This window comes from Salvelinus alpinus, chromosome 32 (assembly GCF_045679555.1).
Source record: "Salvelinus alpinus chromosome 32, SLU_Salpinus.1, whole genome shotgun sequence".
NCBI classification, from domain to species: domain Eukaryota; kingdom Metazoa; phylum Chordata; class Actinopteri; order Salmoniformes; family Salmonidae; genus Salvelinus; species Salvelinus alpinus.
The window spans coordinates 6853389-6870329 of NC_092117.1; the positions used below are offsets into that span (position 1 = coordinate 6853389).

At 39.0% G+C, this 16941-nt stretch overlaps 1 protein-coding gene across 1 annotated transcript; it reads right to left on the reverse strand.

Moving 5' to 3' along the window:
• Positions 1 to 9791: 9791 nt before the first annotated feature.
• On the reverse strand, positions 9792 to 14824 carry LOC139562073 (homeobox protein EMX2-like). Its single transcript, XM_071379389.1, has 3 exons — positions 13967 to 14824; positions 12399 to 12583; positions 9792 to 10948 (listed from the first exon to the last, which is right to left on the reverse strand). The coding sequence occupies exons 1-3, from the start codon at positions 14379 to 14381 to the stop codon at positions 10775 to 10777; spliced, it is 774 nt and encodes a 257-aa protein (XP_071235490.1). The 5' UTR covers positions 14382 to 14824; the 3' UTR covers positions 9792 to 10774.
• Between the last annotated feature and the right edge of the window lie 2117 nt (positions 14825 to 16941).

Consider the following 16941-nt stretch of genomic DNA (forward strand, 5'->3'; position numbering starts at 1 on the left):
TTGCTAGTTAACAGCTTGCGATATACAATCTTAATAAATACTGCGTGGAGAACATTTCAACAAAACCTTTTGAGCATCAATAACAACATAAGGGTCCACACTGAATATTTAATGCAATTCATAACCACGTGTGTGCGTGCATGCATAAACACTGTAAAACCAAATGTTAGGATCTGAACACATAACTTAACACTTTTCTGTAACACTTTTTTAAACGCCTCAAGGCATTTAGAATTTCTATGAAAACGCTTCACAGTGTTTAGATGTAAACACCAGTACATGTTTATTCACTGTACACTTTTTAAACACATTAACACTAAATAATGGGGGTGTTCTTTTAACAGAGAAGGGTGTAAAGCTGTATTTGCATATTTCCCAGCATGCCATTCCAGTGAATGTGAGAGATACCAACCCATGATTCTGTTTGTTAGTGACAGCGATATGGTTGTTTCATTCAACAAGTAATTTTTGATGATGCCTTATCCAACTGACTAACAAAGCAACTGTTTCAAATAAAACCAAACCATTTAATACCAAGAATTATACATTTCATAAAGCCTTTCATTATAGCCTAGTTATCCTTGTCATTGTGGTCTGAAAATCCTGGCTCATGGTCCACATTAAACCTGCAAGTCAAAAAATTCTGGTTTGTGAAATGATCAGTAAATAGTCATTCCTATCTGAATCCAGCTAGAGGGAGGATTTTCAGGAATTTTTATATTTTACCACCGAAAACCTGCAATAGGAATCACTGCTTGGAGAACTAAACAAAAAAATACCTAAAGCATCTAAACTGAAACAACCATCTCAGTAATGGGTGCAATAAATCCAAACCCTTACAGATTAGATTAGTCGAGAAAAGTGTATTTATCTAACATAGATATTCAAACAAACTATTCTAAAAAGCAACCTGCAACAAAGCATGCTGGGAAATATGATCATGATGCCCCTCACACATCTTTTTCACTTTGAGAGAGTTGAAGACTCACTATGCAAAAATCCCTCCGCCATTTCCTGGTTGCTAAAATTCTAATAGGTTGGCTAATTTCAGTTTATGTGACAAAACAACCAAGTAAAGTGTAGAGAGTCATTGTACTATCTAACCGCTGTGAAATATATTTTCCATAACCAAAAATATAGTATTTTCAGCTGTTTGTACAAAACCTAAAGTAAAAGACCAAAAACGTAACGTAAGAACGGGAAGAGCACATACAGATCTACCGCTTCTTAGACTTGCTTTCAATGAGAATGACAGATCTATAACTCAATTTCTTTGTGAATTTGGTCAGGGGTCGCCCAAAAAATTACATATTGCAGCTTTAACGGAAATGAACTCAACACAGTCAAGTAACAACAACATGTGATGAAAAAGATTTCTTGAATCAAATGTCCTGTTCAGTTGAGATGAAATGTATAGTGCATTTGGAAAGTATTCAGGCCCCTTGACTTTTTCCACATTTTGTTACATTACAGCCTTATTCTAAAACTGATTGAACTATTTTTTTCCCTCATCAATCAACACACAATACCCCATAAAGACAAAGCGAAAACAGGTTTTTAGAAGTTTTAGCTAATTTATTAAAAATAAAATACAGAAATACCTTATTTACATAAGTATTCAGACCCTTTGCTATGAGACTTGAAATTGAGCTCAGGTGCATCCTGTTTCCATTGATCATCCTTGAGATGTTTCTACAACTTGATTGGAGTCCACCTATTGTAAATTCAATTGATTGGACATGATTTGGAAAGGCACATACCTGTCTATATAAGGTCCCACTGTTGACAGGGCACGTCAGAGCAAAAACCAAGCCATCAGGTTGAAGGAATTGTCCGTAGAGCTCCGAGACAAGATTGTGTTGAGGCACAGATCTGGGGAAGGGTACCAAAAAATGTCTGCAACATTGAAAGTCCCCAAGAACACAGTGGCCTCCATCATTCTTAGATGGAAGATGTTTGGAACCGCCAAGACTCTTTCCAGAGCTGGTCGCCCAGCCAAACTGAACAATCAGGGAAGAAGAGCCTTGGTCAGAGAGGTGACCAAGAACCCGATGGTCATTCTAAACAGAGCTCCAGAGTTCCTCTGTGGAGATGGGAGAAACTTCCAGAAGGACAACCATCTTTGCAGCACCTCACCAATCAGGCCTTTATGGTAGAGTGGCTAGACAGAAGCCACTCCTCAGTAAAATTATTCCCTGAGTGGCGCAGCAGTCTACGGCACTGCATCGCAGTGCTAGAGGTGTCACTACAGACCCTGGTTCGATCCTGGGCTGTATCACAACCGTCTGTGATCGGGAGTCCCATAGGGCGGGGCACAATTGGCCCAGTGTCGTCCGGGTTAGGTGAGGGTTTGGCCAGGGTAATTGTAAAACAATAATTTATTCTTAACTGACTTGCCTACTAAAATTAAGGTTCAATTAAAAAAATTGCAGTTTGCCAAAAGGCACCTAAAGACTCTCAGACCATGAGAAACAAGATTCTCTGGTCTGATGGAACCAAGATTGAACTCTTTGGCCTGAATGCCAAGCGTCACGTCTGGATGAAACCTGGCATCATCCCTACTGTGAAGCATGGTGGTGGCAGCATCATGCTGTCAGGATGTTTTTCAGTGGCAAGGACTGGGAGACTAGTCAGGATCGAGGGAACGATGAAGTACAGAGATATCCTTGATAAAAACTTGCTCCAGAGCGCTCAGGACCTCAGACAGGGGCGCAAGTTCACCTTCAAACAGGAAAACGACCCTAAGCACACAGCCAACACAGGAGTGGCTTCTGGACAAGTCTCTGAATGTCCTTGAGTGGCCCAGCCAGAGCCCGGACTTGAACCCAATCTAACATTTCTGGAGAAACCTGAAAATAGCGGATGCAGCGACGCTCCCCATCCACCCTGACATAGCTTGAGAGAATCTGCAGAGAAGAACGGGAGAAACTCCCCAAATACAGGATTGCCAAGCTTGTAGCATCACACCCAAGAAGTCTCGAGTCTGTAACCGCTGCCAAAGGTGCTTCAACAAAGTACTGAGTAAAGGGTCTGAATACTTATGTAAATGTAATATTTAAGTTTTTAATTTGCTAAATTTCAAAAAAACTATTTTTGCTTTTTCATTATGGGGTATTATGTGTAGATTGATGAGGGTGGAGAACTATTTAATCAATTTTAGAATAAGGCTGTAACATAACAAAATGTGGAAAAACTCAAGGGGTCTGAATACTTTCCAAATGAACTGTAGCTAAGGTGACAGACATTCCTTACACAGATCTGAATAAAAGGCATGTAACTTGACATCAATTTCTAATGATTAAATGTACTTTAAACAGGACTTTGGCAAAGTAAACACCAGTGCTTAAAATCTGAACACTAGAGGTGTTCTTCTGGTTGGAAACTGACTGGGAAAAGCGGACTATTGTGTTTAATCTTGCATTCTAAACGCCTGTGTTTCAGATGAGAACACTTATTGGCAAATCCAAATGCCTATTGTTTATGTTTTAAACACTGACGTTTAGGTTATAAACATGTCACGTTTCATGGTTCTTCAGTGTAGGCTACAGTCTTGACCCAAATAAAAGTAGGCCATATTAAAACATTAGTGAAAAATAAGCAACAAAATCATGATAGGCTAATTTGGATAGCATGCTAAACTTAACCCGACAGTATTTGCAGGTGTATGTTATCCTGAAGCTAAAATGTAACTGTAGCCAATGATAGGTGTAAATGATTGGTAAAATAGATATAATAACCTTCTGGGAAATGGGCAATTAAAGTTACCAGGACTATGTCTTTCTTACTTTATCGTAAGGCAGTTGAAGAAAGTGTCATACATTAAAATGTGAATATTACAAATAAGGTGTTACTATAAGGCTACAGAAACGGTGGCAGTAGTTGTTGAATAAGCTATGCAGGGCCTAATGGTAATCAATGGTAATCCGTGATAATGAAAATTGTTTACCTCGGCTGATTTTATGGCCTATGCAGCACTATCCAACATAAAAAGTAATAATCCAAAAATGATAGTTTGCACTTCTAGAATGGATAGGGTGTAACTGTCTCCTAAATGTTATATAATCTTATCCAAATGAAAGACCTCAATCAATGTGTGTATGTGTGTGTGCGCGCGTGCGCGCGCGTGCGTGTGTGTTTCCTCAGTTATATCAACTACATAACAACATGAAACCTTTGACACCTATATTTCAAAAATATTATTTTGAAAAGGGCACTAACAGTTGATTCAAAAGCTCTGTTTTGTAGTTCTTTTTCCATGTTTCCAGCACAGGCATCAAAACCACGCGATCAATATCATTAGAAAAAGTCCGTGAACAATATGCAGCCCGCCAATCGGAATAACAATTTGATCTGCCTTACGCGTGGAAAAAAATACAATTGTTGTGTTTGGAAAACAGCATCATCTCAATAAGCCTATCTCTGCACCATGCAAGCCCCCCCCCCCCCTCTCGTTAATAATAAAATGAGAAACTGTATCCGAGAAACTACCATGTTTAATTTATTATTATGTAAGCTATTTGGGGGGTGATTATATGGTAATTGCTCATTATTCTTGTATATTTATCGCTGTACCTTATGTCAAGGCCAAGGGAATTGTGTAGGGTTCATTCTCTCGTTTCAAGGATCAATTTCAGAAGCAATTTGTGAAACAGGACAGATCAAGTTTGTCATGACGTCAGATTCTGACAGTGCAACCGCAAGCTATAAGTATCAGCTCAAAAACATTTTCTTCTCTGACACGACGTTAGTCTACTAGTTGAGATGAGAATGTGAAATGGCAGTAGCTGACACTGTGTAGACTGCACTGTATACAATGTAAAAAGTAACTACCGAACTCATTATAGAAATTGAGTAGTGGCTACTCAAACATCTCCAACGGTCAGTGTATACAGTGAAAGGTATAATTCTAAAATAGTATTATGCAGTTTGTTGTGCTAAGATGTGTAATTGATCATGGTGAACTGATATCAAAACCGTCAGACAAATTGGCGTTCAATAATGAGACAGGCCATTCCCACTATCAACAAGGTCATGTGTACGTACTAATCGTAGGGCTCTATTTAATCCGCATTGCGGAAGTTCAGTTTTACAGCGTGCTTGAAATGTAAAGGCAATGGTTCCTGCTTTAGTGGAGACTGCGTTCATGGAAAATGTTGCATATGTGGGCTCAATCGGAAATGACCCTTACATTTATTTTGCGGAATATGTAATTCATCAGATTTACAGATTGAATAGAGCCCTTACTGTCAGAGGCTACTGCAGCATCCTGTAATGCTTACAGCTCTACCTCCAGTTACTGCAAGAGGAATAAGCATTGTGCTCAACAATGCCTGCTAAAATTACAAATGTTCAAATACATAAAACAATGTTAAACATTAACACACGACCACTGACAATTAGCCTACTAGTCATAACTACGTAGGCCTACTATTTACACTTGAAAAAAAATTGTAATGAAGGTTTATCATTTAAATAGAAGGGACCCTACATTTTAGTGTTCACTACAACAAATGGTAATGTTCAAGTAACTTCAATCGTTATAGTACAGAATACATAATGCAATTTACAACTTCAAAAGATATGGGTGGTGATTATGGCTCTCGAGTGACGCAGCGCTGCATCTCAGTGCAAGAGGCGTCACTACAGTCCCTGGTTCGAATCCAGGCTGCATCACATCCGGCCAGGATTGGGCGTCCCATAGGGTGGCACACAATTGGCCTATCGTCGTCTGGTTTGGACCGGGGTATGCCATCATTGTAAATAAGAATTTGTTCTTATCTGACTTGCCTAGTTAAATAAAGGTTACATAAAAAAAAAATATATAAAAAAATTAAGGTCACTGAAATACTTTGAGTTGGGTTACTCGAATGGTTCTAGGCAACGGGTTTCTTCAAAATAATTGAGTTAGCAGAACTAATGACTTTTTACAGCGTAGCTAGTGTCAAGAAACGTGAATTAGAGGACAGAAGTTGGCATTACCTAGTTTCAAGCAACGTGAATCTGAGTAGGACGGAAGTTGGCATGCACCACTATGGCCTAGGCCCTAGGCCTACCAGTAAATGCAGAAAAATGTCTTTAAAGTCTTCAAAAAACCGGATCATAAATCACACATGATATAAGGCTTGCAGTCGCTCATCTGTGCATAATGGTGCTGAAACGTAGCCTATATTTGTGAGTGCGAGTTATAAGTAGGCTATAGGGCCCGTGCTACTCTAACAAGAGCAGATTAGTCTCATTGCATGTTTTATATAGTGGACTTCATCTAATGTGTGTTTATTTTCGCAGATATACTTGTTTTCAGTGTTTAGGCTACAGCAGGGGAGTGCGTTATTGGTGTGTAATGGTCGACATCCAAATACCATTCACATTAGCAACATCAGCGGACATATTTATACCTACTAATTGCAGATTAAGGGGTTTGGGTCACTGGGATCATTTGATAGGACGGTTCTTTAAATGGCGGATAATTCTTTCACATCAGGTAAGTAGCCTAGACCTTTGGCTTACTTGCTATCCTTTCAGATGGTGTCAGAATCCATATTCCTCGTCAAGTATTTAGCAGCCAGGAATGATCTGGCTATAGTAACTAAATAATAAACCCAAGCCATGGGGCTTTGATGATTGATCGTTTCCCGGTCCTTATTAAGGGCAGCCCAAAAAAACTTTAGCCTCTGTACCGCGGAGCAACGCAAGGTTAAATAAGCGGGTCACAAGGTCCCCAGCACTCCCCATACACACAGCTTTATTGTTTGGGAAAGGAATCGATTGATACAGTATATGGGGTCTAGTATCTCATAACTTAACATTCACTGACCCAGAGCAAGTTTGAGTGGAGGAAACAGTAGGCCTACCGGAACCACTAAAGATTAACAATGGCAAACAACGTCTTCACCTGCCTTGTTCAAGTAGACAGGTGCGCTTCCCTGCGCACATTGGTATTTTATCCCTTGCGTTGCTGCATTACCTCCGTGAAAATGTTAAATTGTCAAAACCCAAGATATGTAAATCCTTGCAATTGTAGGCCTTGTAAAAAGGAGAAGGTCGAGGCTTTACGCACAGTCATAGGCCTATGCACAGACGTCTATGAAAAAATATAGGCCTATCACAGCCTTTATCACAAAAATACACCGAGTTATGTTGCAGAAAAAGACACCAAATAGTGTGCAGTGTTAATCCAATAGCCTATTTGACGAATATATCCACTATAAAATAAAATACATTTCAGCATGTGTCATAAAGGCATGCAATGCACGGTTTGAATAGAAATGTCCTCCCCTAGCTCCAAATTAGCTCTGTGAATAGCCTGTATAGGCCTACTTGTGTAGAAGTGCTAATGTATAGGCTATTCATGGGAACCCGTACATTTGAACAGATCCGGTTCTTCATTATAACATTTATTTAATTTCGTTGTATACAATAATCTGCCTTTAAATTCAAAAGACTGGCTTGTTTAAATCAAAAGAGTGTACAATTAATAAAACGAGACCCAGTCATAATGAGGGGGCTGTTCTGCTTATTGAGGCACCGCGGAGGGAGAAAGTGCGCCAAATTTGTTTGCAGCGGATCAAGGCTCACCGCCTTCACTGCACTTTCTTTATCTTAATTCCAACTTGAAAATATATAATTATCTAGTTTGAACAGGACTGCTATCAAATCCTTCTTTAGGCAGGGTAGGGAGAAGCTCGAGTGGATTGCGCGCTCTGAGCCGCTCGGTGTTGCCGGAGATAGGAGTAATGAAGTTGTGGAGTCCGGAGATACAAAGGGCATTAACCTCATTAGCATGAAACCTTTTCTTCTAACTATTGTGGGACCTTTTCAGCCCTCTAATCCCCCTATTTCAAAGCTGGGTTTGTAATAAAGCTTTTAGGGTTTTTTCAAAGCTAATGGTATTCTCTGAAGATTCTTATTGCTGTTATAGTCCATGGGCCGATTAAAACTCCCCATCCATATATGGGGACCATAGTTTGTATGTAGGCATATAGCCCCCCCCACACCACCCCCTCCGAAAAGCTCCTTTTCAAGATGTGAAACAATTATAGAAATAAACACCACACCTCACATCATACACTGTGCATTGTGGGACTTCACATGTTTAGGAGATACATAGTGTAAATATAATACAGTTTAATTTTGGAACATCTAAAACAATTTGTTGTGCATTTTTCCCATGTGCATTGGACTACACATTTATTAATTTAATGGTTCACCCATTGATCGGGTTCCCGCCTATAAATATCTGGGCATTTGGATTGACAAGGGTAAAAAAAAAAAACATACTGATGAGCTAGTTTAAACGCCTCTCTCTAAACAGCCGGAAGCATATTGTAGTCAACTTTCCTGCCAGTTCTTGACTATGGTGACACCAGTTACCAGAATGCAGCAGCCACTACTCTTAAACCTTTGGATGCTGTCTACCAAAACCCTTCGATTTATCACAGGTTACGGTTTTAATACGCATCACTGCATCCTGTATCAAAAGGTTAGCTGGTCCTCATTAAAGTCCTGTAGGTCACTTCAATATTCCCTTTCTGTTTACAAAACTCTACTACTCAACCCAACTTCGTTGTTGAAGCATAAAACATGAGATACCAAACCCTTTGACAGAGTTGGTTAACTCTTGAGGTTTCTCGGGTCTCCATCGAATTAGGTAAAACCTTTCTTACTTTTAATGCACCTCACTACTCAAACAATTCACAAAACTCATTACAATAGGATGTTCTGGTGCCGCTATGGCAATTTAAATGATTGACTGAGGACTTAGTAGCTGAGGAATATAACATTTTGTAGCTGAGGAATATACCGTTTTTCTTAAATTGTGTTGTGCTGGATTTTTTATTTTATTTTACATTGTATCGATGGCTGTTTTGTTTCCATATTGTATTTAAGTGTGTTACCGTGACCAGGGCACCCTTGTGAATGAGACCTTGGTGTCAATGGGTTTGCCCCGAATAAATAAATAATAAAATGTTATGTTTGAGTCACTTATAAAGGAAGACGTTGGTCTATTAAGCTCTTAGATGTCAAAACAAAAATATATATATAATTTATTTTTACCGTACAAGCGTAATAGGCTACACATAAAATGTGAAAAGTGTATACATGCGTTGATGCTGTTTTGTTTGTGATCAATTTGTGGGAAGAGCGCGTGTACGCATATCCTACTCGTGGCTGTCGGAGACAAGATTTTAAACAAAGATCTCATTTAGCTGCACATTGCAACCTTCCCTTATCGCTTCGTGAGGGGTAGTCAGATTGTACTAAATTATGTCCAACCAAGCCCCCTTGGATCCACGGATTAAGAGATTAAAGTGGACCACTGGGCAATGCATCCCCTTTCCCCCTCATATTACTCGCATGATAATTGCCTAAACTGATTTGCACTTTCACAAAAGCTCGTAGGACTCTTTGTAGCCTGAACAGACCAGACGCTGCCCCTCTAAATAAAAACGGATTAATGCAGTCTATCAGACTGAGGAGCAAATGAACCGCCGGAAAAACAACCATGCACTTGCCACAGAAAAATAATTTTGGATTTTATAAGTTACTTTTAACAAGCCACATTGTCTGGATTCCTTCTAAAATTAGTCATAGGCCTATCTCAAATATAGGCTAATTGTGAGACTGGTTTGGCCAAGATCAAGATATATGAAGCGGGTGATTGGTGGCAGCCAATAGCCTATAAAAAGTGTGAAATAATACACGCTTGAATTGAAGAGCGTAACAGGTCTCTTTATAAAATGTCAAGATATGAAAGTTGATCTAAAATCAAAACCCTACTTTTACTCCGCGCGCAACATATTGATAAAACTTTATTGACAAAATATTAACAATTACATACTTCTTGGAAGTATACTTTGTGTTAAAATTGTAGCAAACTTAACACAAACACAACATTATTTACATTCTGATAAAAGAGGGTTTAACAGAAACATTAACTTTTAGTATCTCTGTACATGGATACGCTCAGTGCTTGACGTTCTCGCCTCTACGGCAGTCAATTCTTGCATTAGTCCTTTGTGGCAACTCTCACGGGAGGGTCAAATCCTGACAATATGCTCGTGACAGAATAACGGAGACATGGTAAAGCTTTAGGTTTAAGGAATGTCCTGGATACTTTCCCTTTAAGTACTTTATCTGTGGTTTGATAAACTTTTATAAAGTTTTCGAAATACATTTTCTTTAAAAACACTATAACGCAGCACTGCTACTTCATACTGTTCTCACAATCACTTTAACACGATAATCATTAATTAAAAGACTGCACACTTTGTAAAAAGGAAGAAGCACAACATCTCTGAGATTGAAAATAGAGTTAAAACAACGTTGTTTTTGAGAAAATTATCAAATTAAACAACTACCAGAAAGTCTACCATGCAATTTAAGTTTTACAAAAACAGTTGTGGATTTTGGTATCTTGAGTGGAAACGTTCGTATTTAGAAACTTTCAGAAGTGCAAATGTCCAATGTGAATTGGAGATTAATTTTTGGGTGGTTCGTGGGAGATTGTAGTGGTGGGTTGATGCGTGGAAGGTGGTCAGGTAGGTGGACTGCGATACTGTCAATCACTTTTGCCTGGGCAATTTGATATGGTTTGACAGACCCATGGTAGTGACAGCAGTGCCACCAATCGGATCTCTCACCCTCAGCTGCCGATCTCCGAAGAATCGAAATGTGACATTGGCTTTACCCTCTCTCTGTCTCTCTGTACACAGCATCCTTAGCCATGTCATCCTTCACGCCACACGGCTGTCCCAGGTTCAAACAATTTCGTATTTTAATCGTCTGAAGTTACATCAATTTCCTCCGGGCTTCCCGATCCTTGTTTAGTTGCGAGTCTCCATCGGTTTATGTGATGGGTCCCCTTCTTCTTCTGTTGCGAATCTGAACCCTCCTCTTCCAACTTTTGCCGCTTGAACTTGGTTCTTCGGTTCTGAAACCACACTTTTACCTAAGGGAAATAAATAAAGGCTACAATAAATACCAAAATACTAAACAAAAACCATCCACGTGCGTAAAGTGAGAATTCAAATAGCAGAATAGCAAAAGAGATACAAACATAGACTATAAAAGGAGTGCAAAGGCCTTACATTTTTGCATAGGCTCTCATAGATCGCTGTGTGAAAATGTGCCCAATGCTATAGGCCCTAAATGTCTTACAAGTTAGGCTAGAAGTACGGTTATTTTCAGATGGGATATTGCCTAGGTCAAAAATGGCATGTATGGCATGCTCTATTTTTTTATAGTACAAACATAAGCCAATTACGAGACATTGACGTCACCTTGGTCGAAAAAAAACGGGCGCAAACAGGCCCACGAATATGCAATGCATAACAAATAAGTTTCATTTAATTTCTAATAATTTCCCCCAAAATGTAAAAGTCACATTGCTTGTTAATTTTAAGCCTTTTGTAAATGCATATCAATAGGCTAGTGGGCAATATTAATATATACAAGCCATCCGTCTGACAGCTTGGCAAGTGAGGTGCATTTAATGTGCTTTCAGTCAGCTAATTGAAGTGGGTGATGGTTAATTTCTCCCTCATTCCCCACTGAAAGCCTCCGTTTAGAGAAGAGCCGGTGGTGACACTGGGACAAAAGACACCGACCGTTCCGCAAGCTGAGAGGCACAAATACGATCTTAAATATGGCCAGGGAAATTCATTGAGTCCGTCTCATTCTTTTTAGCGTGCAATAGATCCTTTAAAATGGTTAACTGGTTAATTGCCCTCCATTTTGAATGGAAACCTTTTTTCCCCCAAAACAAAGTCATTCAACCCAACGAGGTTGTACAATGATCATGGATTTCATCCAACTAAAAGCCTCAAGGCCGATGGTGGTGTATACATTTATTTTTGTATATCTGAAACTGTGGGTTTACAGGTCTATCCAATAGTAGGCCTAATTTTGAAAAATGAATAAACGTGTGTTTTCATTTATATAATTTCCCCCACTTAATTTCAAAATTTAAAATAGAATAGCATTTAGGCCTATGTGAAATTCATAAATTTGACCTGCTATACGGATTAACCATAGCATGTGTGCAGTTTCCCCCAAAAGACAACACATTGTCGTGTTTTCAAGAAATGAATAAATAATTCCCCTAATGTCACTTATAGGCAGGCATATGAATTCCCAATAAACAATTAGCATATTCAGATAAATTTAGCATATTCACAGATTCCGTAGCCAACACCAAAACAAGTTATTATTGTCCTATAGCCTAATGTAGGTAGGCCTACAGGCTATAAAACACCCCTTGAAAAATACCCCACAAACCTGTGCGTCATGTCAGGTCTGATGCAACTTGACACAATCGTCTTTTAAATCCATTCCCTATTCAAAGTAGGCCTAATGCGGATTTAACGATACACTTGTGAATATTCTATTCATTTTCTTACCTGAGTTTCTGTGAGGCTAAGGGTGTGCGCAAGCTGTTTTCGTTCGGCACCTACGACGTAATGGTTTTTTTCAAATGCGTGCTCAAGCCGCAGAAGTTGGGAAGGGGAAAAAGCTGTCCGAATTCTTTTGGGCTTTCTGGCCAGTGCATTGTGCAAAAGGAAGCTCTCCGGGCTTGTTTCGTTACCTGAAAACGACAATGGGAGGGATATTAATTATGACCACTCTTATGTTGCAAACTGAGGCTAAAGAGATGATGATGCTATGCTCATAATTTGGCTATACCGCAGACTTGGGCCTTCTAACTTTTAACTAAAGTCTACGGCAACACTCAATTGAACATTGAAACCAATTTAGTCACAAGCAACACCTTGACAATTTTTTGCAATCATTTTAACAATAGCAAATTCATACCGTTTATATTATTCAAATGGGAACAATAGGGCTATGCAGTGGCTAAATTAAGCGCCGTTTCGATACAGTCTTTGGTTATCCTTAAAACACTAGGCCTACACATAAAAAATAGCAACACAATGGTCTACAATCACAAAGGGGCCTAGAAGCCTCTATAGCTTAACCCTTTTCGAACTTTTATTTTTAACATTAGCCTACAGTCACTGGTATACTGTAAGTATATGGTGGAGAAAAAAATAGACTACATTAGCCTACATTTTTGTCAGAATTACTATCAAGACCCTTATTAAAATAACCATTATGAAAACAGATCGTTCACTTATTATACAATTTGCATGTCACTGTTTTCAGAAAAGGATAATGTGCATCCACCAGCAAAAATATATAATTTTCTAAAATGACAGTCCAATTTGGGGGACGATAAATTAATAGTACGATTCTAAAAAGTGCATTGTGTACAATTTCTTAAACAGCAGTTTGGGCAATAAAAACATAGCCCACAAATACGACCCAATGCCTATTCCAAGGCACGGATGATTACAAAAAAATCCACAGGCATCTATCAATGTAGTTAAGTTGATTTGCACTCAGTTTAAACATGAAGTAAATATCTAGGCCAAATTAAATCGTTATTTATTTTTCAACAATCATTTTTTGGTTCAAAATAACAAGTCAATTACTTATATCGGCCTACACTTTCCAGTTGTAAGGTTTTATGCTTATTTTTGTTTCAATGAAATATTTTAGATGCTAAAGGACTTTTCAAAAGTCCACTCTTTGCAATTCCTTTTTAAACAAAATGTAAAATGATAGGCTATAGACTACCAGCAAAATAAATGTAAACCCGTGTCACCACATTGAGAAATACTATGCCCTACATTAAGCTACTAAAAGTACCCTAGCCTATTCCAGTTGAACAGTGTTCTAATTATAACTAATTATAACAGACAAAAACAGTTTGTAAAACTGTTCGAGACAAGACGATAGATAGCACATATATTTCCAAAATTCGATAGCGAATATTTATCATTCGTTTCTTTATTCTCATAATTACAAGTTATATTGGCCTACATAAATGCTATGGTACATCCAAAAGGGCTTAACAGCATAAATACGTAATAAATGCGTTAAAAAGACAAATGTAAATTCAACATACCTTGGAATCTGTGACCCAAGTACCTATATCTATGTATTAGCCATGGGTAAAAAGTTGAGGGGTCCCTTTGCTGGCTGGCAAAAAGATGGTGCGGACTATGTGAGGATGAAAGTGGGTGAGCCAAAGCGTGTGGAGGTGGTACCGAATGAACTGGGACACCGGAGTTGTTCTGATGTGAGACCGCCTCAGCGAACACCAAGTCCGGATTAGAGTAGACGCCCCTGCCGCTGGAATGAAACCCGTTCAGAAATGGATTCATCTGGCTGGAGTTTGCATAGCTCAGAGCTGCTGGTCGTATGGGCTCCTCAGACCTCGACACTGGTAGAGGATTATCCTTCGCTACCAACGATTCTATAGTAAAACACCTCTTCGGTGTAGGTTGAAACATGGTTTGATAGTCAAGATTCCCCAGCATAGAGTTTAAGAGGTGCAGGCGTTCTTCGTAAAAAAAAAATAGGTTACTACTCCACACCGAGAAAGTTTGTCAGCATAAATAACTTTGGAACGAAGAGTGTAGCAAGAATAGAAGCCAAAGTAACAATAAATCAACAAATAGCCATAAAGGTGGTCAACTGCGCCAGACAATCCATGGATGTGATCGGTTCCTCACCAGTTGTGCAAGCGATTTGTTAGTTCATGAGCCTAATTAGCGCCGGAGTCACATAAACAGCTTCCTCTGAAGCCTGTAATGGCATGGTGATTGGTCGCTGCTACTCGCCTTAAGGTTGAGGGAAGAGTCTTTAAGTGCGTCAATAGGAACAGGCACGGAGAGGCGGACTCGAGCAAAACGGAACGGATTCGTTCAGAACCAGATCTTCAGAACATTTTTACATAGGCTACTCAGCTGAACCAGTAGAAAAGCTCAAGGTACTTACGTTTGCATTTTTGTCTACCGATAAGGCCTGGGGACAGTTGGTCTTAAAGGGACCTTTATGTTTATCAGTGTTGAGTTTTATGTTGAAGTACGGGGCTAAGAGTCGGTTTAACATTCTTTGACATAAGTGTGATACGTTGTTAGTATAAAATGTAGCCTACACCATTGACCTGGGTGTGTTTACCAATAGCCACCACATAGTTCTGTTTAAATAGGGTTTTACCGATTTTACATTTTAGGGGTACCCTTTATATTTATTTCATATTTTCCATTATTATGGTAATTACAGCATACCCAACTACATACCCTGGCCTCGTCTCTCCGTGTTTTCATGTTCTCCTATCAGTTTGTGATTAGTTAGGGGTTGAAGGCTCCCCAATTTCTATTGGCCGGAAGATTGGGACGATGGATATTGGATCCACACTATTCAGTGCAGTTGGTGTGTTGTATTGACATATAAACGACCCATTCATTTAGGCCTACGTAAATTACCCTACACACAACTTTTTTGCGTAGGCTAATTCCTGCTCAATGCAAGTCAAGCATTCACTGACGAAAGGTTCATCATTTGTAATTTGAGGTTTACAAAGGGCATAGGAAGACACAGGCCTATACACACGCACGAGTTTAGAAATGTATTTGGTATGCCTTTCATTTTATCATTCATTTAGCGGAAATGTCTGTAGCATAATAATAAATCCATCTGTAACATATAGCCTATTATATACCGCAATAGGCCTACATGTTTTAGTGATATCTTCATTATTTTGCTATTGCTGAATTCCATGAAAATGCGCATGATGGTTTTCTTAATCCAATAAAGGATCTCTGTTGGAATAAGTTAACTATGTTTTTCTTTCATTTAACTGCAGGTTTTTAGTCACTGTCATTATTATGATGCTCGTCTTCGGGGACATATGATTCAACCCACAAGTAGGCTATAAGAAAATGCTATGGGGTGTGAGTCCAAATCTGCCCGGGCTATGAGTCTCTGCAGTTTAACTTTGTTTGCGCTATTCTGCTTATTAGATCTACGTGGCCAATCCGTCCTGCATTACTACAAGCCCATTACATTGATGGTAAAATTATTATGAATAACAACAAAGCCATTTTTTGTTGTTGTTGATGATTATGATTATTAATTAGGTCTATTCATATTATGCCAAGGTTACACTTTTGCGAATTAAATCTAAGATTGACTTAAAAATATATAAGAAAGATATCGAAGGATGACTTCAGTTGAACAAATTTGACGTCGGGACAGCTCATGTAGGCTATAGTGCCAAGTCGGTCTAATGATAACATGGTAGCAAGCCATGGCTTGTACCTGAAAACTGGGATGATGAAAACTTAACTGAAGTCAGCACGCATTGTGTTATTTTAATAAATTATAACCCCAATAAGCATTTGTGTTGCACATCGATATTGCAACATTGCACCATTGTAGGCCGTTGTCTCCTTGCGTAGTAATATGCACTATTTCCCTCTATGTGTAGTGTCTTTGAAAACGTCCTGTGCGTATGATTTACATTTGACCTGCTGTAGGCCTGACTTGATTTGATTTATTTCATTCACGCTCGCAGTCCACAATACTGAATTTTGCAGAATGCACAGTTACAATTAGACAATAGTTAAAAAACACAAGATATTGCATTCAATTGAGAAGGTCCCATATGTCTTTCGAAACGTCCTGTGCATATGATTGACATTTTATCTGCTGTAGGCCTGAATTGATTTATTTAATTCATACTCGCAGTCCACAAGACTACATTTTGCAGAATGCACAGTGGCATTTAGACAATATTTTTAAAAACACAAGATATTACATTAAATTAAAAAGGTCCCATGTCTTAGAAAAAAATGGCTGTGGCTGTGGTAGAATTGACCAGCCTTTTTGGCCTTGCGTTGATTTTGGACAGTCGGTTCTGGTTTCAGAGGACTCTGCCAATACTGTCTCCCTTTCTCTGTGGTAGGAGATCATGTGGAGGGTGGTCAGGTTGGTGCATGGCAGTGACCAATCTTACTGCTGCTTGCTCTCTCCGTGACTGTAGTGGTGGAAGGGTCAGTGGGATGTCTCTGTTTTTTGTTATTATCTTGCTTG